Source organism: Juglans microcarpa x Juglans regia, chromosome 1D (genome assembly GCF_004785595.1).
Source record: "Juglans microcarpa x Juglans regia isolate MS1-56 chromosome 1D, Jm3101_v1.0, whole genome shotgun sequence".
NCBI classification, from domain to species: Eukaryota; Viridiplantae; Streptophyta; class Magnoliopsida; order Fagales; family Juglandaceae; genus Juglans; species Juglans microcarpa x Juglans regia.
This window is the reverse complement of record NC_054594.1, coordinates 21,269,779-21,292,874: the sequence shown is the minus strand read 5'-3', so window position 1 is coordinate 21,292,874 and position 23,096 is coordinate 21,269,779. Positions and strand designations below refer to the sequence as shown.

At 36.6% G+C, this 23,096-nt stretch overlaps 1 protein-coding gene across 1 annotated transcript in view; it reads right to left on the bottom strand.

The window, feature by feature from the left end:
• Positions 1 to 9,247: 9,247 nt before the first annotated feature.
• The window catches only part of LOC121240152 (protein NO VEIN-like), a 138,263-nt gene continuing 124,414 nt past the window's right edge, over positions 9,248 to 23,096 (bottom strand). The window contains 8 exon segments of the mRNA XM_041137591.1: positions 9,248 to 10,068; positions 10,071 to 10,461; positions 12,400 to 12,657; positions 13,549 to 13,866; positions 13,949 to 14,033; positions 14,035 to 14,349; positions 15,475 to 15,587; positions 16,531 to 18,786. Coding sequence (XP_040993525.1) covers positions 9,338 to 10,068; positions 10,071 to 10,461; positions 12,400 to 12,657; positions 13,549 to 13,866; positions 13,949 to 14,033; positions 14,035 to 14,349; positions 15,475 to 15,587; positions 16,531 to 18,786 — 4,467 coding nt within the window. The 3' untranslated portion in view covers positions 9,248 to 9,337.

Sequence of the window (23,096 nt, the reverse complement as noted above, 5' to 3'; positions counted from 1 at the left end):
TAAGTTCGTAAATTTATACCAACTAGGGGTTTAAACTTTACGGATACGATATTCGGGTTATGGATTTTCCTCTTGAGACGAATCGATTCAACCCGACATTTTTTTGATCTGGTTCAGTTTTTTTTTTTTTTTAACATTAAATAATTCGATTATTCGGTTTTAGGGTTTGATTTTTCTGTTTGAATTTAATAAAGAGAAATTCTATTTACAGTCCTTACTTAAAAACTGTATGTGCAGGCCCTTCATTAAATGAGAAAAACTATCATTTTAGGAGGGATATTTTTATAATTTTAAAAAATTTTAAAGATAAAATTGTCTAGGCTTACATTGCAGTCCTCAAATGGGGACTGTCCGTAGCATTGCTCTTGATAATATCCTGCCATGAACTTCTCTTTCTAGTATGGTTGTAGACAATAATTTTTTATTATAGCCTTAGTTAGAAATACACATTTATACTAATGAAATTCATATAATATTAGAAAGCGTAAATTAATTAATAAATCACTAGTTCTTTCTCTAAATTGGAAATGGTCCCCGACAAAATGATGGGTTAATATGAAAATTAAAGTATTAATAGCATCCTCTAAAGGTTGATGATTTTCTCGTAATAATTTCTATTTATTCATTATATCTATATTGAGTTAATATCATATTTCTATACTATAATTTTAATTGTCGAGTAAAACATGTGACAAAACGAAGCTCTCAAAGTAAAAATTATATAAAAAATTATATTTTAATTTTATAATTTTTTTATTAAATATTTTCTCTCTTATTTATCAAAACTTTATAAAACATCCTAACTTGAATCATTTTAATAGTATTCACAAATTTCTCATCATATCTCAACATCCAAATGAAACGTTAAAAGCAAGCTTTGATACTTCTTTGAGACTGAAATTGCTAGGGCAAAGAAAGTGGTTAGGGCATGAGTGGGTAGATGGTTGGCTAGAGTATGTGTTACGAAATGCAATAGGAACACAAGTAAAGACATGTGTGAGGAGCTTTTTCCCCGATCCATGGAATTTCCTAGGCCCAACAATTTGAAGGGGACTCACTAGAAGACAAAATATGAGAAAATAAAAGGGGACAAAAAGAGATTAAGGAATGAGGGTGTCAGAAGAAGAAAATGTGAGATTTATCATAAAGTAAGATGTAAGATGTCAGGAGAAGAAAAGTAGCGAAGTGACTTGAAGCAAATTGAGAGACGGTCAGACACGCAAAACAGACATCCCTCATCACTACCGAGGTGCACACATGAAGAGGGTCATATAAAAAGGGTAGGGCGCTAATTCTTGTATTGTTTTCTTGATATTTTGAGCTCTTGATCTTGTAATTGGGCCATCTGGAATTTGTAAAGGATCTTTAAGACTAGGTCTATATTGGTGCCCATCATTCCCCATCTCCTCAAAAGGATTCGACCTCGAATTTTCACCTACATCAAAAGGAGAAAGGTCAGAAACATTGAAAGTAGCAGACACATTGTACTCACTTGGAAGATCCACTTTATATGCATTGTCATTAATTTTCTCAAGAATTTAGAACTGTCCATCTCCTCAAGGATGCAACTTAGTCCGTCTATGAGTTAGGAATCTTTCTTTGCGCATATGAACCCAAACCCAATCTCCCGGTTCAAAGATGACACGCACTTGCTTTTTATTGGCTTGGGAAGCAAACCTCTCATTCTTTTGGGCAATTTGAAACCATAACCTCTCATGAAGTGACTTCACTAACTCCGCCTTCTTTTGTCCATCCAACCAACTCCTTCAGGATAACGCATCAATAACAATGTTCTCCTTACCTTGTTTGTAACGGATGACATATGAAAAGGTCTCAATATATTCCATCCATCTAGCATACCTTTTATTCCACTTGCCTTGACCCTTGAGATGCTTCAATGATTCATAATCGGTGTGGGCCACAAATTCCCTAGGCCACAGGTAATGCTGCCAAGTCTCAAAAACACAAACAAGAGCATAAAGCTCTTTGTCATAAGTAGGGTACTTCAGGGATGCCCCACTTAGCTTCTCACTGAAGAAGGCTATAGGCCGCCTATCCTACATCAAAACAGCTCAAATTCCTATTCCTGAGGCATCACATTCAATCTCAAAAGTTTTGTTAAAGTCAGGTGATGCTAACACAGATGCAAAGCACAACCTTTCTTTGGTAGTAGTAAAATCATTATCTTGATCAGCCCTCCAATGAAACCCAACATTATTTTTAATTATTTCAGTAAGTGGTGCAGTAATGGTGCTAAAGTTTTTAACAAAACGCAGATAAAAACTAGTTAAGTCATGAAAGCTTCTTACGTCAGTGATGCTCTTAGGTGTTGGTCATTCCTTAATGGTCTTGACTTTCTCTTCGTCTACCTCAATACCTTTTGTACTAATAACATAACCAAGAAAAATAACTTTTTCTATGCAAAATGTACATTTCTTAAAATTGGCATACAATTTTTCACATCTCAACACATCAAACACATATCTCAAATGCTCAATATGTTCATTTAAGTCCTTGTTGTACACTAAGATATCTTCTATCTCCATATAATGTTGCAATTCAACTACATTGGTTATTTTCTTATTCAAACCACTCAAAAATCTAGCCACGGTAGCCTCCCGGTCCTCCTCTACATTAACCCGAATCATCGCCACCTCCATCTCCTTATGGTAATCCTCCACACTCTTAGACCCCTGTATAAGATTTTGTAATTTCTAATAAAGGTCTCTATAGTAATGGTTAGGTACAAATCTCTGTCTCATTAGAGCTTTCAACTCTCTCCATGTCTATATAGGCCTCTCATAATTCATCATCCTATTAGTAACTAATTGATCCCACCAAATAATAGCATAATTAGTGAACTCAATTACCGCTAACTTCACTTTCTTCTCTTTTAAATAATTATGACAATCAAATATCAACTCTATCTTTTTCTCCCACTCCAAATTAAGCTTCAGGGTTAGTTCTATCTCTCTTGCGGAGAAGTGCAGGTTGGCCCTTGCCGACCCGAAGACAAAATCTCTGTCAAAAAAAATCTTCATCAACAAAAGAATTTTCAACAAAAGAGTCTCCATCAACAAAAGAGTCTTCAATAAGAGAATTTTCAACAAAAGAATCTTCAACAAAAGAATCTCCATGAATAGAATCTTCAGCAACAGAATCTCTATCAACAAAGTCTTCAATAACAGAATCAATAGAATCTTCAACAACAGAATTTTCATCAGTCAAATCTTCACCAACGAAATCTCCATTAAAGGAATCTTCCAAATAGAAACTAATACTCTGATAATGCAGGAAAGCTAAGGAAAAACGAAGACAAAGTGAAAGAAAATAGAAAGTCGGTTAAGGAAATAGGAGCGAAAGAAAAAAAGGGCTGAGGAAATAAGAGCGAAAGGAAAAAGCGATTGATGAAATAGGAGCGAGGAAATAAGAGTGAAAGGAATGGAGCTAAAAGAAATAGGAACGAAAGGAAAAAGCATCTAAGGGAATAAGAGCGAAATGAACGAAACTAAAGGAAATAAGAGCATGATAGAAAGTCGGCTAAGGAAATAGGAAATGGAAGGAAAAGACGACTAAAACCACACACGCAAGCAAGAAGTGGGTCGAGGTTGTAATCTCCCCATATACCGAGACAAAAGATACAAGCATTAATGGCAGGGGCAACAACGACACATGCGGGTGGGAGGGACTATAAGCATGAAACGAGGCAAGCGGAAGAACTCAGGAGAAATATAAATATATGAATAAAGAAGGGTAACAGTGGATCCAAACTGTCTAAGCAACTCTCCATCAACGCGTGTGGAAGGATGTGAGGGAATTTTTTTTCCGGGGCATGGAATTTCCTAAGCCCAGCAATTTGAGAGGAGGACTCATTAGAAGACAAAATATGAGAAAATGAGAGGGGACAAGAATGGACTACGGAGTGAGGGTGTCAGGAGAAGAAAATGTGAGATTTAACATAAAGTAAGACGTAATGTGTCAGAAAAAGAAAAGTAGGAAAGTGACTTAAAACAAATGGAGAGACGGTCAGACATGCAAAGTAGACATCTCTCACAACTACCGAGGTGCACACAAGAAGAGGGCCATATAAAAAGGGGCAGGGCGCCTACAATTTATGTGGGGATTTTTTTGACTTTTGGACTTCTTCTTCAACTAGAGATCAAAACAAAGAACTTCTCTTCCAGCGAATAAATCTACAACTCCCATTGTACAGTGAGAAATGAGAGGCTATGAAAGACTGTAAACAAACTTATTATAGTGGAATCTCCCTCCAAACCCCTATAGACGTAGGCCTAGTGCCGAACCACGTAAAATTGTGTTCATCTCTCTTTATTTTTTGCATTTAAATACTGTTCATTGTAATGATCGTACGCACCAACACCGTATAACCACACCGAATCATTGCTAGGGGCTCCAAACAATATCGATCAAGGCCCAACTCTTAAGATCCAAGTTGCCGAATCCTGGCACAAAGGAGTGCGAAATACGACGTTAACAATATGATTAGTGAGTATTAAGTTTAGATCTTGGTTGATTTTAAGATAAATAAGATGTTTAGGTCTAATTCGTCTATTAATTTTAGATCTAGTATACCTCCTGATATTATCACTAAGGAAGATTTTTTTGTTGAAGAAACTGGTAATATTAATTTCAATAGATGGAGTATTTCAAAGATTAATGAATCTATTTACAAAACTACCTAGACTCAAATTATTTTCAAAGCTGAGTTCAATGTTAAAACTGTTGAACAAATCTATGCTATTTCAAAATCCCATGAAAAATGTTGCGTATTTAACAGAAAATCTATTTCAGAATTTCTGGTAAAATGTTACAAATTTCTGCATATTGCTTTTGCATCCTCCTTATCCCAACAATTTCAGATATGGTCGCTTCTATTCATCACAGCCAATTAACTACGATTAATAGTTTTTGAAATTGATTTGATTGCTTTGTATAATGAATATAGTTCTCTTTAAAATTGTGATAAAAGAAAATCTTATCATGTTATTTTCTCTAATTCAAAAAAACTATGTGTTAAACGAAAATGGAAAGAAAAAATGTATGCCTTACAAAAGCATATATTATTATTTGACTTCGTTGAAAGTTATTATGTTTCAAAAAATAGTTTGAATGTTGTTAAAACAAATTTTGTCAAGGAAGAAGGAAAAACAATAGTAAGATCTAGCCACCCCCTTTAGAGACAATTATTATTTTTCAAAAAGGAGCATATATAAATGCTTATCCTTTTAAAGTATTCATTCTGATGCTACTACTTTTACTGAAACAAAGAAACTTATTGAACAAAAAAATTTTGTCAATAAAACTCTTCATGTTATTGATCAACAATTAGATCGTATTGAATAAAAGATTGAAAGTCCTGTTTCTACTTCTAAATCTGAAAAACCTTTGATTATTTTACCATAAAATTGACTAAATGTTTGCTGAAAAAAATTTTGAAAAATTGATCTAAAAAATATGGGATTAAACGATTTTCTTCAAGAAAAAACACTTGTGAAGGAGTGGGTGCATTTCTCAATATAAAGCCACTAGCAGATCACTACTAGCTGATGTAGGACAATCCCTTCCCTCTCTCTGGGGTCCCCTGCCATCGACTCATATCCACCTCGGGGGACCCTTGCCAATAGGGAAGCAACAATACCGACACATTGTTTGGTTCTAATACAATCAAGGCAGAATTCATCCCACAAAAGTGCTTGTGAATGAGAGGGTGTTTTTTTCAATATAAAGCCATTAGCAGGATCACTAGTAGCAAAAATCATTGTGTTTTAATCAAGCTGAGCTTATGTATTATAAAAAAAACAAACAAACAAATATAGAAGTCGAGTTTATGTGATTATATACATGTGCGAGCGCTCGCACACACTTGAGGTATGGTTAGAAGTTATTTTTTGTAATGAAGTACATACCCTACAAAAGGGTATATACTCGTCCATGGAATTGTTTTGCCATTGGTGAGTTTTTGAGATTTTTATCGTTTGAATTTAATTATTGACAAGTGCGTGTTAGACAGATAAACCAAAGATCAAACACTTCCGAAGATAACTCACTACAAGATCAGGACTTATCTCATATACCAACAGCAACTCAATGCTTATCATCTGCAACAACTCTACACTTATCATCTGCAACAACAAAATTCGTATGCCTCCTGATATGTAGGAATGTTTGCATTGTATATATCCACTAGTGTAATTCAAACTACAAAACTCTCTCATTGTAAATCTATATAAACAGAGCAATACACACGGCTGTGGCATTCAAGCCAGCCTTTTCTTCAAATATTTACATGGTATCAGAGCATTCTGCTCACGCAAATCCTGATCCTTCCTCATTCAGTTCAATGGCTTCCTCTTCCTCAAATTCTACTGCTGCATTTATTGCACCAAACCTCAGCCAACGGTTTCAATCAAACTAGATGGGTCAAACTATCAAATTTGGTTGTCTCAAATGGTTCCTATTCTAAAAAGCAATGATCTAATGGGTTTCGTGGATGGTTCCGAGCTGTGCCCATCACAATTTCTCCTTGATGCTCAAGGGAAATTCACTACTGAACTCAACCCCCAGTACATTCTTTGGTACAAAAAAGATCAGTTTGTGCTAGGATGGATTAATGCCACTTTATCCAACAAAGTAGCTCCTTCAGTTTTTGGCATCACATCTGCCAAACCAGCTTAGAATACATTGGAAAAGAAATTTTCCTTCAGAGAAATATCAGCTGAGTTAAGTGCTGCTAGTAAGATTGTTGATGACGACGGTCTAATCACCTATGTCACTCATGGCCTAAATCCTATTTATCTACCATTCATGACTTCACTTTCTCTAGCCACCAGAGATCACCCCTATCCTTTGATGATTTTCAAACCGAACTCCTGTCCAATGAACTTCTCTTGGAATCACAATACAAATCAATTTCCCCAGATACAAAAAGCTTTGCCTTGTTTGCATCCAAACATAATCAACAAACATTTAACCGCAAGCCAAAATATCATCACATGCCTAACCAATCTTCAACTTATGGCCATCAATCCTCACATTTTACTTCCCACTGCAGCAAAACCCCATCCAATACAATTCCACCCCAGCAACCATACACAGGTCCCAAATCTTCACAAAATTTTTCTTCTCCTTGGTCTCCTTGTCAGATCTATGGCCGGTCTAGTCATTGAGCACTTGACTGCTTTCATCGCATGGATTATGCCTATCAAGGGAGACATCCCCCTGCCCAACTAGTAGCAATGGTGGCTCACACCAATTCTGAGCACAAGAATGAAACATGGTTTGCTGATAGTGGGGCAAATCAGCATATCATAGGTTCTCGAGCAACTTACTCTTTCACAACCATACACAGGTCAAGAGCATGTAGCAGTTGGTAATGGTCAGGGTTTAAATATTGCAGATACTAGTAATGCAACATTTTATATGCCTACTCATCAATTCCAACTCAACTGTGTCTTACACTATCATCAAGCCTTTGCTAACCTCAAGCCTTTGTTAACCTCCTTTCCATTAATCAATTCTGCATAGATAATAATTGCTTCTTTATTTTAACCGACTCTCATTTTTTTGTGAAGGACACAATGATGGGGAAGACACTACTCGAAGGCAGGAGTGAAGGTGGTCTATATCCATTTCCTATGCAGTCAAAATCTCTCAAAAAACCGCATGCCTTAGCTGTTGTGTCAGAAGTGAAAGCACCACTTGCCATTTGGCATTCTAGACTAGGCCATACATATATTTCAATTATATCTCAATTATTGAATAAATACAAGTTACATGTTCAAGGTTCAGCTAGCAAAATGAAATTTTGTGATTCATGTCAACTCGGCAAAGGGAAACAGTTTCCTTTCTCTACGTCGAGTTGTGTCTCTAAGTATTCCTTAGAGTTAATTCACTCAGACGTTTGGTCTTGCTCTACTAACTCTCTTAGTGGTTTCAAATATTATGTGCTCTTCATTGATGATTACTCTAGATTCACTTGGCTCTATCCTCTCCAAAATAAATTAGATGTTTATACATGCTTTGTTAAATTCAAAGTTGTAGTTGAAAATCAGTTGTCTCGCAAAATAAAACAATTTCAGTTGGATGGTGGAAGGGAATACAACTCACATCAATTTCAATCCTATCTCACAAACAATGATATCATTCATCGTATTAGTTGTCCCCATACACCTCAACAAAATGGGGTGTCCAAATGTAAACACCGCCATGTTGTAGAAATAGGATTTTCCCTCTTAGCCGAGTCTCACTTGCCATCAACCTTTTGGGTAGATGCTTTTCTAACATCAATTTTTATCATCAATCGTCTCCCAACTCCAATTCTAGAACATCAAAGTCCTTATCTCAAACTTTATGGCAAACTACCAGATTATACTCCCCTTCGCACGTTTGGGTGTGCACGCTTTCCTCTTTTTCGACCCTATAACTCTCACAAATTAATGTTCCGTTCTAAACGATGCATATTTTTGGGCCATAGTGTGAATCACCTAGGTTATAGATGCATGGATCCCATAACTCAAAAGGTCTTCATATCCAGGCACGTTGTTTTTTATGAGAGTTCGTTTCCTGCTAAGAATGAATTGCAACTATCTATACCTCTGCTAGTGATATTAGACAAATAAGCCAAAGATCAAACACTTCCGAAGATAACTCACTACCAGATCAAGAGTTATCACATATACCAATAGCAACTCAATGCTTATCATTTGCAACAACACCACACTTATCATCTGCAACAACTCCATCCGCTATGCCTCCTGATATATAGGAATGTTTGCAGTATATATCCACTAGTGTAATTCAAGCTACAAAACTCTCATTGTAAATCTATATAAACATAACAATACACACGACTGTGGCATTCAAGTCAGCCTTTTCTTCAAATATTTACAGTGCGAACATATATATTTGACAATCTTTAATCTATGAACAGAACAATATATGAAGATATAGGATCTTTCGGCACATAAGAAACATTTGGCAGTCGGCCACCATTTTGAAGAAGGAATTCCACTATGGAGTTCCTCCAAATCCTACACTCACTCACACTAATCATGCTTCCCTCGCATGACAAAATGCTAAGGTTCCAGCACATGCTTTCTCTTGCAGAACCATAACTTTGTTTATGCAGTTCACCTGGAATGGCCTCCCAGTTTCAAGTGCCATGGTAGTCATTAATCAATTCTCCCTAGCATCAAACGAAAGATTTGGCATACACAAACTTCTGTTGTTTCAGATGATTTCTGTGAAGGCAATCATACTTTGGCTAACACTTTATGGAGTCAATCTCCCAGAAGCACATATGAAAATGGGTCCAGTCTTAGGAGACAATGGAGAATTCCTCATGTGGCGTTGGCATTATAGCAACCAATTGCAGCTTGCCTAACTGACATAATTTTACAGGATTCTTGAACACTGAGACCCTTGCAACATTATTTCCTAATAAAACAACATGGATAATGCTGAATGATTCACCTTTATCCACCGCAAATTGCCACTCTCTTCTTGATATGTCGAACCAGTCCTTTGTTTGAGATTTGGTCGCTTTAACTTCAATGTACTCTTTGCTATTCTCCTCCCCTACAGTAATGTCATAGGGTAAACCAGTTTCACTATCTTCATTAACCCACTTCACAATCGTCTCACCAGCTTTCCCAATAATGTATTTGAAAGCAACAAGCTCACCCAGTCTCCCCGTACGTGCAGCTTGTGTTGCATCAGGTGTCCCAGTTCTAAGTTGGTCTCTCTTGTGAAAATTAGACGAAGCAAACTCAGAGCCATCAGGCTTAGTATCTAAATCAAGGCGATTAAATTCAACTTTCATTCCAGAATCAATCTGATTGCAAGCTTGGTCAGAGTGATCTTCCAAATTGTTGTTATCTGACAAAACAAAAGCCATTGCAGCCGCTGCTGAATCATCTTCAATGGTCCAATCATCGGAGGTTGAGATAGAAAAAACATTATCCGTTTGCATGACTGTCCCTTCATAATTATCCTCTTTCTTTTGTGGGCTGCCCCCATGCTGTGCACTTGTTTCCCGTGTCCTAAATCATTTGCCTGAGCATAACTACAACCTGGTGCACTTTTCCAATCCACAGGTGGCCAGTTTGAGTTCTTTCTTGCTTTCCTTTTGGGGTTTAAATAACTTTTTTCATCTGTTGCTTTTGAACTAAAACTTGTCTGGGGTGAATCATCATTCTTTGTCAAAGAAGGCACGGCTGAGAGGCACCACACAGATTCCTCGTCAGGAAGCTTTGGCACCTTTTGGCTATTCAAGATGAAAAACTCTGTCTGCTCCTCAGTGGATCCTGATTCGGCCATGTTTGTGATCATGTGAAGGAAATTAGCCAAGTGTAAATCAGGAGTTCCATTAAATACTAAACGAGACAGCTCCATATATATGGCATGACAATCAGATTCTTCGGTGGTGTACAAAATATTGTCCTGCAAGAATCATGTAAATATGGATGTAATTAAAATATTTAATATCAAAAAACATACCAAATATCATGAAGAGATTGCTTTCTGGATATTCAAAACATTCAAACAACAGCTAATCTAAATACAGTTACTCTCCAGATAAAGAGAATGCAAGTGAAATAAGCAGCATGATTAATCTTCAAATTCCAGTGATAGAATATGTAATTCTTGCCTCCTACACCTACATTTTTCATTTAATCGGTAAACAAGATTTCATTGATCATGAGAATATGCAAGAGCCTGACTACACGGGACATATGCAAGAGCATTGCCATGCCTCCATAGCTCCTATGTTCATTCTATTGGAGTTACGGTTGAATAGAAATGCTCATTGTTTTAACAACATCGAATCAGTTCCTTCTGCTGTCATACACAAGCTTTCTAAGTGGCTTTTGGAGCTTAATTCTTTTATTCGGCCTTTGAAGCTGCTGAATTTTCCAGTTTAGAAAATTTTGAGAAACTTGAGGCTGCAACAGATCACTCTCAAAGGCAGAAAACCTGTGTTACAAAATGGAAAGCTTCCTCCTCTTGGCAAATTGAAGTTTGATATAGATGGTTCAGCTTTCAGTAATCCAGGCATGGCAGGGTGTGGGGCTTTGCTTCGTTCAGACCATGGAGATTTCATTTTTGGTTTCTCATCACATTTGGGGATTGGATCCCAACACCAATGCAATTGGGTTTCTTAAATATGATCTTCAAAACAGACACTGCAGTTCTTGTTCAATGGTTCCAGCACTCGCTTCATTCCCCGTGGAAGTATTACTATTGTTGGGTAAAAGTGTGTGCTAGGGGCGAGGACGGGTCACAAGGCAACTAAAGAGATATGCATGCGAAGCCCACGCGATGGAAGGTGAGGAATGGTTGTAACTAGGTAAAATGCTACGTATGGCGAGGCCAAGTGGCCGCACCTGGAGCTGCCCTGATTGACGAATAGCTCAATCCAACTTCTTACTCTCCCTCCAACAGAACTTATACCGTGAGAGATCCATGCCGGCAAAACAGGTCCTGCAGAGATACCTGCCCCGGAAGGACACCACCATCCTACAAATCATGCTCAGGCAGGACAACGCTCCTCCATGAAGCGCACCCTAAGCCGTATAAATATCCTTCCAAGTATGCATTACAAAGGTGATAGAATATTGGAGAAGAGATTCTTACTTCTCCCACTGACTTAACCATTGAAGATATCCCCCACTGGAATCACCCGAGGTTATTTCTTTGTTTCGTATGTGATCATCATGGATGAAGCGGATGCAGATGGAACTGCTAAGAATTGTCTCAACAACTATTACAGCATCTGGGAAGTTATTCTTGATTTAACACATGTTGTTTCATTTACTGTACAGCATGCTTTTAGAGAAGGAAATTCGATTGCAGATCATTTAGCTAAAGCAGGAGCTGCTAGATGTTCATCTTCTTAATTTAATATAATAGAGTTGCCTAGATTGGCATTGAGAGACCTTTGATTACCAAGATTTAGAAACTTGTACAAATGATGCTAGCAGTCATTAAAATGTAATACTGGTTGCTTTTTTATAGTTATTTTCAAAGCCTTGATTTTGGGATTTTTGTGACCTTCAATCTTTCACTTTTTACATGGTATTACTCTGCTAAAAGTGACGTTTTTTATAAAATTCGGGTACTGCCCCTCTTCCTTAAAAAAATGAAACTCTTTGGACATCATGACATTAACATGCCGTAGCCTATCTTTCCAGATTTATAACTTTAAGGTGGTACTGAAGTTCTAAAGATCCTCGATGGGTTTAAGTTCTAAACTAAAGACTTGGTAGCAAACATTGTCTCGCTGGCTTTAGCATCAGTTTGCTGGAAATTTATTTGTAATAGGCCATAATCATTAGAAGAGAGAAAAGACAAACATCACTAAAGGATCTCATCAGGTACCTGCAGAAGACAGCTACATTCAATGCGTTCGTTTGATGCACCAGCACCTCTCTTTATAGCATTCCTGTAGTACAGCTTGTCAACAACAACGACTTGCAGAAGATTCAGAAGACTGAATCCAGACTGCTTGAGTTGAATATAATTATTGGGGTGTACACTACAGATGTAGCGCTGAGCATAAGGAAGAGCCCAGCTCACTAACGATGCTTTGAAGCTACAGTCAGCCAGACCATAATATACAGCTTCACGAGTTACAACCTGCAAAGGAAAATTGAAAGCACATCATTATTTTGAGATATAGGGAACTCTGTTTTTCTTAAAAGCAAGAGAATCTAACAGTTGGCGATGTCCACTCACAGAATGCAGTCAATTATTTTTAAGTCCAATTTATTATTCAAGTCAATTAAAAGGATTGCTATGCAAATAAGGTCTACATCCACAAGATCATTTTATGCATAAAAAAGTTGGACTTTTCAAAGCACACTTGCATTAAAAAATAGTTTTTTTTTCTTACAAAATCAAGTACCTTGAAAAAGTATCAATGAATTATTAGAAGTCCGTAGATAGTGGACCATAACAATGACATTGAAGAATTGAGCATAATTGATAAACCCAAATAGTTCAGAGATTAGTCGGGTCTCTCTTGATGCACCAATATGCCCTTCTTTATACCATATCTATGCAAGTTGGCTTATAAAGTGTAAGGAAAAAATATTATAAGACCATACAAGTAGCTTGGAACTTTGAAAAAACCTTTGACAAAGCCCTCATGCATAGGTGTTGCTCTTGTATATGTCTCATGTACTTGGCTTCGCCTATTTTAATAAAATTCTTATTTACTGATAAAAAAAAAAAAAAAAACTTTTGACAAAGCCAGCAATACATCTAGCTAGAGTGGGTAATGCTCTTTTTTCTTCACAAGTGTTAAATCTAATCTTCATCCTACAGGATAAGCTCAAGTTGAAATACGAAACCTTCACGGCAAGACTGATTAGCATTCTACACTGTTGGGCTCAACATGTTGATAAATTATACTTACTGCATGACCTAAAGGGGTACTTCAAGTGAAAGTGTAAAACCTCAACGACTCATGGCTGCTATATCCCAATCTCAATCTCCACCCCAGACACCAACCCAGAAAGAACTTACCTCAGAGAGAGCGGGAATCCCTAAGTTTTCCATGAGTACAGAAACTTTTGTCTGAAGTATCTCTTTTTGATCCTCACTAAGTTTGCCAAAATACAGAAAATCAATCTTATCGAAATGCTTGAATTGCTTCTCAAACTTCCTATCATCGCACCAGCACACAGGGCCAAAGGACGGATGCAGTGAGACCCACTTATCTTGTTCAGTTGGAAGCACCATAAACTCTGATTTCAAAAGACATTGTTTCAAGTAAATGACATCTTCTGGAGTTAGTAGTCCAGATTTCAGTCCATCACTCCACATGAGAAAAACTTGAAAAACCTGAGATGGGAATGGAACACTTAGGATGAACTGCTACAAGCAATTGTTACAAGCACAGTTTTGCCACAAATCAGTTACTTACTATATTAGGAACAAGTGAAGGCAAAGCAACAGTAGATAACAGCAGCAAAATCTGTAAATAGCTGCAGAGAGGAGGGGTCTCATGTACCACAGCCGTCCATGAAAAAGTAACGAAGGCCTGGATAAACACTGCTCAGTGTCCAGGTCAAGGGACTATGATTCGCTTCTGTCAAACTGTGATAAGGATGAATCTCCTTCATTTGGTCCAGGGCACCAGTTGGATCATGCCAACATACTTCTTCAAGAGATAAAAACTTACCAGGTACCACATCCTCAAGCCTAAAGCCGGATGCAGACGGAAAAAATATAAAAGGTCCTGAAGTCAACTCCACTTTGAGTTTCTTCTCTGAAGTGTTCATTTCATCCCAAATGAACGTGTACAATTTTGACATTTGTGATATGCTGGCATAAAAAACCAAAGTTGGGACCCATTAAAATGAGCAGGTTTGCTTACCTGAAGAAAGATTAAGGGGTGTTAGGATTACAATCATGGAAAAAAAATGGCAAAATTAATGTCCAAAGCACAAGGTGAAGAGAATAAGTACATGACATGTTGGGCAAATGCCATGGCATATGAAAAGGAACATCCGAACTGATACTTGTTTTTATACAATCTAACATGCAGAGGAACACTATATGATTTCAGACTCAAACTGCAGTTTCCATCCAACCTTGAGTAAGTGAGCTGATTTGCACCCAATACAACATCGCAAAGGTTTACATATACGAGTTCTAAGCAAGTAGTATCACAAGAAGCATTGAGAACGATATAAAATTCTTATACCGAAAAATGTTATTCTCTAGAAAAAATCAAGAATATATTGAAAAGGAGGGGAAATAAAATTGGAACAAATATATCCATGGACCAAACAGAAAAGATTTGGGAATAACTTCCATGAGAGACTGGAAGGTCCATTTTCAATGAGAATACCAGACAATGATTAGAAGAGTAATTTCGTTATACAAAGCACATAATTGGTACTAAGATAACACCACATGTGGTAAAAAAAGTGGCATCAGTTTTATATGGTTGCTCTGAGAAACCCATGATCATTAGCATTATTGCACAATAATCCTATATATAAAATTTTTACAACTTCTTTCACAACTTACGAATATTTTAAAGATAACAGAGGAAAAGACCTATATAGTCTAGACATACTCAAAACAGAACAAAAACACAGGATATTGGTAAAATTTATAAATCCTTTTAAAATTTGCAAATGCTTTTTCTTGCTAGAAAACACATTAGTAGAACCAAAATATGATCGGATTTTTTATGTGAAAGGGGGTAAAATACAGTGAAAGGTGTGAAGAAGAATTCAATTGAAACAGTATTAACTATTTATGATGCTAAATTGAACAGCATAAAGAATAAACGACAAAAAGCACATGTAGTAAAAAAATATGCCTTACTCAGTGCGTACTACCAGAAGAAAAGACAATTACAGACAACAAATGATATCACTTCCAGATTAAAAAAGTTAAACATCAAAATTAAAGTTGGTGATGAAGATGCACCAATACCTGGCCTTAAAAGGTGTCCTAGATCTTCTCCATACTTCTAGAATTTCCAAAATGTCATCCATGGTAACTTTAACCTTAAACCCAATATCACGAACTAACTTTTGACATTTCACCTGTTTGAATAAGATAAACAAAGTGTAAAAGAGAAGTGCAAATTTATGCAAGCCAAGTCCTCCAAAAGTTTATAGGGAGATGCAGCAGTTTAATACAGCTCAGATTACATTTATACATATAATTAACTACGTACTAAGATAAGGAATAATTCCATTAATTCCGTATGGATGGTGTAGTTCCCTTTGACCCCAGTGATTAGTGATCATATTGTGTCATTCTACCAGAATCACATTGTACATATTGCCACTAATCCAGTGTTTCATCAAAGGACCAAGCATGTAGAGATTGATTGTCACTTCATTCGAGATAAGATATTGAGTAGAGAGATTTCTACACCTTTTGTTAAGTCAGTAGACAACATGCAGACATATTTACTAAGTCTTTATGTCATATAGGTTGAAATTAATTTTGTTCCAGGCCAAGTTAATTTATTTGTTCCGAGCTGTGTTTACACGACATATTTGCTCTACCTTGAGGGGGAAGTGTTAGAGGGCATAACTGTATTAGTATATCCCATGAGGGTCATTTCCTTCTTTTCCATTCTTTATTCTCTGTAAAACCCAACTTCTAAGTTATATCTACAACGATATTATGTTTTTTTTTTTTTTTTGTTTTTTTGTAAGGAATAAATCTTTACTGATAAGCACAAGAGGCCTCTATATTGTGTTATGTTACAAAAAATTCTTAAATACAACAAAAGCATCACTTAAAGGAATTCTGATAACAAGATCAACTCAAAAGGCAATCTACCAGACCAACTAGACTACTCGAGTCAAATTGTATGGATATATTGCATCTTCCACAACATTTTATGAAAAAAAGAATTTTATAAAGAGCAACCGTGTGAATTAGATGGCTCCCGCTAAGAACAAAACAGAAATCAACAAAGACATAAATATAAAAAGTAGGCAAAGGAGTATATCCAATGTATATTATACCAACCTTTGGGACAGCATATGGAGCAGAAGCGCCCAAAATCGAGCGTACTGTATCACAATCATAAAACAAATCTTTCGGATAGTGAAGCTCATCATCAATGCTAGATACCACCCACTGGACATCACAAATGCTACTCAAAAAAGAAGACTTGAAGGGTTTACTATCTCCACCAGACTTAGGATTCCAGTAACCCGTAACACTCTCACTAAAATGACCATCCCACAGTGTATCGAGAACCTCCAACAGATAGATACAACATTGCGGTGTGCCATTTTTCAATAACAGGGACATTAAATGGACCAATTCGTGAGATTCCCAGTCACTGACAATTGATTCTGGGGAAACCACATCTCTTTCCCACATTACATTTTTAAAAATGGTAGGAGAAATATCGGCGACAGTCTTATTAACTTGAAATATTTTCACAAAATCCAAGATACCTATTTCCTGGAAAAATTCCCTCCATTTCCTAAGTCCACATGAGGTTGATTCAGTAACAGGATGCCTCAGATAGGTGGCATCAACCTCGTGCCATTTCATATCTACAACATTAGTCAACTTATTTGCATTGACTGGATTTCCATATTCCTTACTAAAATGAATTGACACCTCAACAGGCCGTTTGAAGCCGTAATTTGTTAAAATGAAAGCTTTATTTCGTAATTCGGAAATTATGTTCACCCTCTCAACACAACAATCAGGACAGCTAGACTGTAGGTGGATCATTGCAAAACAAATATACTCTATCATCAAATGCTTGTCCTTATTTGTAATTCGGTCATTAGATACAGCTGGCAAGATGTGGGCCTTCAAAATTTCATGAGCAGACAACTGCTTGACATCAATCCTGTGAAACATCTTGGTTAGGTTGTCTACCAAACTAACGTCCATGAATGAGGTATCACAAGTTGATGCAGAAAGGAGGGCAGGACTGACAGTCCGGAGTTTAGCAAATAAACTTTGGAAAGCTTCAAGTCGATGTTGACCATCAAACCCAGTGTCAGATGGTAACCAGATTGTACCTTCATTCACTGAGCTGAATGTACCATCCGAAAGGGGAATAAACTTTATCCTTTTAAGGTTTTCTATGAGATCCATTCCTGTATCAGAGTTTAATAGAATTTGTCCAGAACGAAATAACATTATATAGAATGAACTTATCCAAGAAGACAACCAACTCAGACTCATTGATTTGATACCGTTTTCCACTTGACTTAAAGAGGATATAAATTGAAGTAAAATTGTGGGTCCATAATCCTGAATACCCAGTGCCCTTGCTAATGAATCAGACATTTTTATATTTCTATCCAAGAAACCAAGGCCAAGAATCTCACTAAGCAAACCATCAGGAAGAAGTATGCGGGCCTGTTCATCCCAACCTCTTAGAACCTTGCATGTAGGAACCCATCTGTCATTGCCTCCTTCCAGAAGTAAGCAGTTCGACATCCGTAATTTAGAAATAATCAACCGGGGAAGACTAGAAAAGAAACCATGAACTTCCCCAACAAGCGGAACAAAGCTCATAAATGCTGACACAGCTTTTCCAGGGTTCTCTCTAAAACACAGAAGAGAACAAAAGGATCTCTCTGCACCAACAAACAAACCAGGAAACTCAGATGACAACCACTGGTTCCAAGAACTATCTCCGTCCACTTCCTCTCTAGATGAAGGAAGGACAAAATCACCTTGAAGAATGAATTTCAGACCATAAGTTCTTAAAGGAAGAAATGCAAAAACAGGCTGCTGTTCTAGAATTGGAATGCAATCCCCATCAATTGATTCCTGCAATGTAAATGCTACTGAGATTTCCGTTGTACGCACATCAGGACGAATGACATCTGCTCGCAACTTCTGAGATGCTAGTAACCATGTCATTTTTTCTTTCCCATGTGAAACCCTAACGATGCCATCCCCCATGATTTCTTTTCTCATAACTATGAGCGAATTGTTGAGCAAGTTTCTAAACTTAATACACTTAAGTCGGTGAAGAAACAGCAACAAAGATAGGTGAAGATCTGAAAACATGGTCATAATGCTATTCATGACAGTTCCATCTGATAATCTCGTTCTGAAAGGAAGTACAATGCAAGTGTTCCACTGTTTGGCATCCAAATCACTGGTGTCACCAGATGCCAACCTACTATACAAGTCAATATTACATAGAGGCACTAATGTTGGCAAAACAAAACCAATCTGACCATCACTTATATCAAACTTGACATGAAATCCATTAGAATGAATCTCTGGAGCATCTGTAACCTGCAGAAAGACCAATCACATTCATAACAGCTAATTACTCGGGGAGTGTAGGCATTAGTTCAATGAACCGAAACAGTGGCCTACCACTTTTGACCAATGACATTAAAATATGATTCACATTAAAAAATGACTTGTGTTTCCGAGTGTGGGGCATTATAAGCCTCTATGCAGGGTGTCCCACCGTAACATTTTTTGGCTAAAATGTCACTTGTCTAAACGAAAGTAGAGTTCTTTAAGGACTTGTTTGGATAGAGAAATCATCTCATCTCATCTCATCATTACAACTTTTTCAAATTCTCACACAAATAATAAACAATTCAACCTTTTGAAATCCCAAAAAAATAATAATATTCTAACAATATTTTATTCAACTCATCTAAAACCATCTCATCTCATCTCACTATCCAAACGAGCCTTAAAAGTTAGCTTTTGATTTCTTTGCTAATAAAGAAAAACAGTATAATACTCTTTCATATAAGTAAATGAAATTTCATTCAAACTTAAGAAATGGTTAATTCAAGTACAAAGGGAACATATAAGAAATACTTTTAAGTTTTAAAAGGGAACGAAGAAGAAAACCCTGGACAATATGAACAAATAAATTAAAAAATACATGGTGTTTACAGTATCATAAATATGAGTCGCCACCCAAATATAAAAGGTTTAAAGGAAGAAAACTTCAACCCTGTCCATCGATTTCTCACGATCTTCAAAACTATGATAATTTCTCTCTCCATTAACACTACATTAGGTAAGACAGTCACTTTCCACGAAAGTTCACAATGGTGGCTACCAAAATTTTCTTTCAGAGATTTTAAAAAACAGTTGAATACTAATCCAAAAAATCTGTTTATTATCTTTATGGGGGATGGGCCCTTTTTTTTTAATCAGCAGATAAGAATATTATTGATGAGAATTGGGCATAGCCTAGGTACACGGGACATATACAAGAGCAACACCTAGGCATAATTGGTTAGAGATACAAGGAATTCATGAATGTTCAGACCATTGAAGTCTAGTACATTCGACCAATGGAGTAAAGTGTTAAAACAGCTCGTCCATTGACTGCTTGTGGTCTTCAAAGCTTCTATCATTCCTCTCCTTCCAAAGACACCACTATAGGCAAATGGGTACCATCTTCCAAATGACTTTGATATGCAAGTTACCACACAAGCCTCTCCAATTTGCTAGGAAATCAACTATCCTTGTGACATACCAGTTTTGGTTTTAGGGTATATAAGTAATTTTTCTAGTAAACTTATATTTTTAGAATTTATATTTTTATGATTATAGTTTTATCAGAATTTATATTTACTTTATCTTTATATTTTCTATTATAGTTGCTAATTATGATTTGTTAGAGTTTTGTTTTAATAAGGATTTCTAAAGTGTATCAGATTTTGTTACTACGGTTTTGTTTTTAAATTTAAAGTTTAATTTTTTCTTCTAGTCACCGAACCTCATCACTTTGTTAGCCTCTGTTGAGAACTTCAAACCACCCAACCCGTATGTTTCTCTCGGTGATTTTGTTTGTTTTGCTAACGTCCTAGTGGAACACCAACTCTGTTGCCTAGTATCTTCTATACATGCACGTCTCCACTCTCTTGCACGTGCACGTCTATGCTCTTCTAGGGTTTCTCTAATTCTCCATCACCTACCATTATAAAACGTGCTTACCTGTACATGAGAAGACAAACTTGTGAGTTGCGAAAAACCCCTGTTGCCGAACCAGTTCCGTCGCCCCTTCTCCTCAGTGGCCACCTCAAGAGGCGCCGAACCTCTCCTTGACGACACAGAAGCCGCCGACCCACAACCCCCGTCGAGCCACTCATTTCTCCGGTAAGGCCTCGGCCGCCACAACTCTCTCTCTCTCTTGGTTTCGGTTTAGTAGTTCCTCTCTCTAAACTCACTCTCTCTTTCTCTCACTCGGTGCCGCACCACCATAGGAACCCTCAGTCGCGCCGCTGGTCACTCCCAACCACCAGCGCCGCCATCGCCTCAGCCCTCCCTCGGTGAGCCACCATCGCAGACCCTCTCCCTCTCTCTCAACTCTCTGCTTTCCTTTGTTTTTAGCCATGTTTTCGGATTCTTGAAAGAATCCGTGGGTCTTATTGGGCCGTTGGGCCCTAAGCCCTTGTGCGTGCGTGTGTTGAGCCTGTTCTTTTGATTGGGCTCTTGTTGTATTATTATTATTATGGGCCAGAGTTTTTAACCTTTTTTACAGACTATAATGATGTTTAATTGAACTTGATCTTATTTTATTTCAATAATTATTTTAGTGATTTTTATTGAGTTTAATATTACTAGTTGAGTTATTAAATAAATATAGTTAATTAAAGGTTCTTTTTTAATAAAAATGTTTAAAGAATTAGAAATATATTTTTTAAAGAATAATGTTAAGTCTAATATTTGAGTTAAATTTCCTTTGTCAATTTAGTAAGATTTTAATAAAATTTCTATGTTAAGAATTTAGTGGAATTTGTTAAGTTTCTTATAAGATTTAATAATTATGTTGAGAAATGAAACTTAGTTTAAGAATTTAAGTTTTTTTGTGAATTATTTTAAAATAGCTCGAGTATTTCTACTAAATTATAAATTAGTATTTTAAGTAATTTAAATACTATGAATTATTGATTTTAGTGTTAAACAAATATTGGTTTGACTATATTTTAGAATTCCAAAATTAGTTAAGTAAGATATTAGCATTTATTTATTTTCCAAACAATTTAGTGATAGTTATTTATTGAATATAGGTTTCAAGTTACGAAGTATTATTCAAGAAGACACGCATCAAGGTAAGTAAATTTGATCATAAATTAGGATCATCACAGTTAGCTTATATGTATGTATTATCCAAGCCAGTTCATTGATAGCCACTATTTATGAACCGCTCATGTCATATGCAAGCATGTCATCTAGCATAGCATACGACCATGTCATTCCGCATCATGTTTAAATTTAGAATTTATGATTATGTATATAGTATGTCATGCATCTCATGTGTATAAGACACGTAAGCCATCTTAAATTCAAGTGTAAGATAATATCAGATCAGTTAATAAGATGGCCATTCAGATGCATGGTACCAATGCAGTTCAGTTCAGTTCAGGGTGGTGTGCAAGCCATGAACTCAGTCGTGGTCCACCATAGTATGCTAGAATACTGCAGTTCCCCTTGCTGCAGCGGGATGTGGGGCTGGTGCACAACCTTGCACACAGGGTTAAGTGTGTTGGCCAGTCAGATAAATCAGTTAAAGCAGTCAGATCAATCAGTTAATTCAGTTAAAACAGTCATACATAGCATAAGCATCAACATGAACAGTCATGAATTTTTTTTTAAGCTCAGCATGAAAGTTGTTATGAAAATCTTATGTTTATTACGTTTACGTTGTGATAGATTTCTTACAGAGTCATCGACTCATTTTAGTTTGTTTTCATGTTTTAACCACCCAGGTGAAGATGATGATTACGAGCAGGCAGGCCAGGAGTAGAAGGAGCATTTATTTTTTTTTAGTTCAGACTTTCTAAAATAAACATGTTTTTATGACATGAATTTATTTCAGTTTATTTCATTTAATGTTTTGGAAGACAGTTTGATTAGACATTTTTCCGCATAATAAAGGTTCAATTTTTTTTTCAATTATGAAATTATGGGATCTATTACCGGATTATTTTTATGGAAAATACGTGGCACTCCTAGCCTACGGGAAGGGGGTGTTACAATCCTTCTCGGCATCACCCAAGCTATCCCCATTCTAGCAAAGAATTCATACCATAAGGTCAAGGCCACCTTACAGTGAAAAAGTAAATGGTCCAGTCTCCCTACTCTTTTTGCACGTGCAACACCAATTGACTATGGGAGATGAGCCTTTCAACATCTACTTTAACCATTTCTGTCTAAACTTCAACTTTACATGTTTCCAGGACTACAGAATCAAAACCCTATTTTCATATTTATTTCTTTATGTCAATTAAAACTTGGCAACCTTGCACAGAACACCGAACAACCACAAAATAGCAGGAGTGCATGTGAAAGATTATTATAGTCGACACAATGATTAACTATAAAGAAGATGAGCCTAAAAACTACCTTAAGCCATTTGCTTCTGAAACCTTAACACAAGATTAAACTGCTTATGACCTTCTTGCAATTGTTATCATTCACACCTGGACTTAAGCATAACAGCAGGCCACATCAAATACCATCTTCATAACCCTGGGTCAACCCAACATCCACAGGAAGGATTTGGGTTGCATGTAAAACATGAAAAATCACAAGTCGATTAATCCTGATCCCAAAAAAGTATAAAT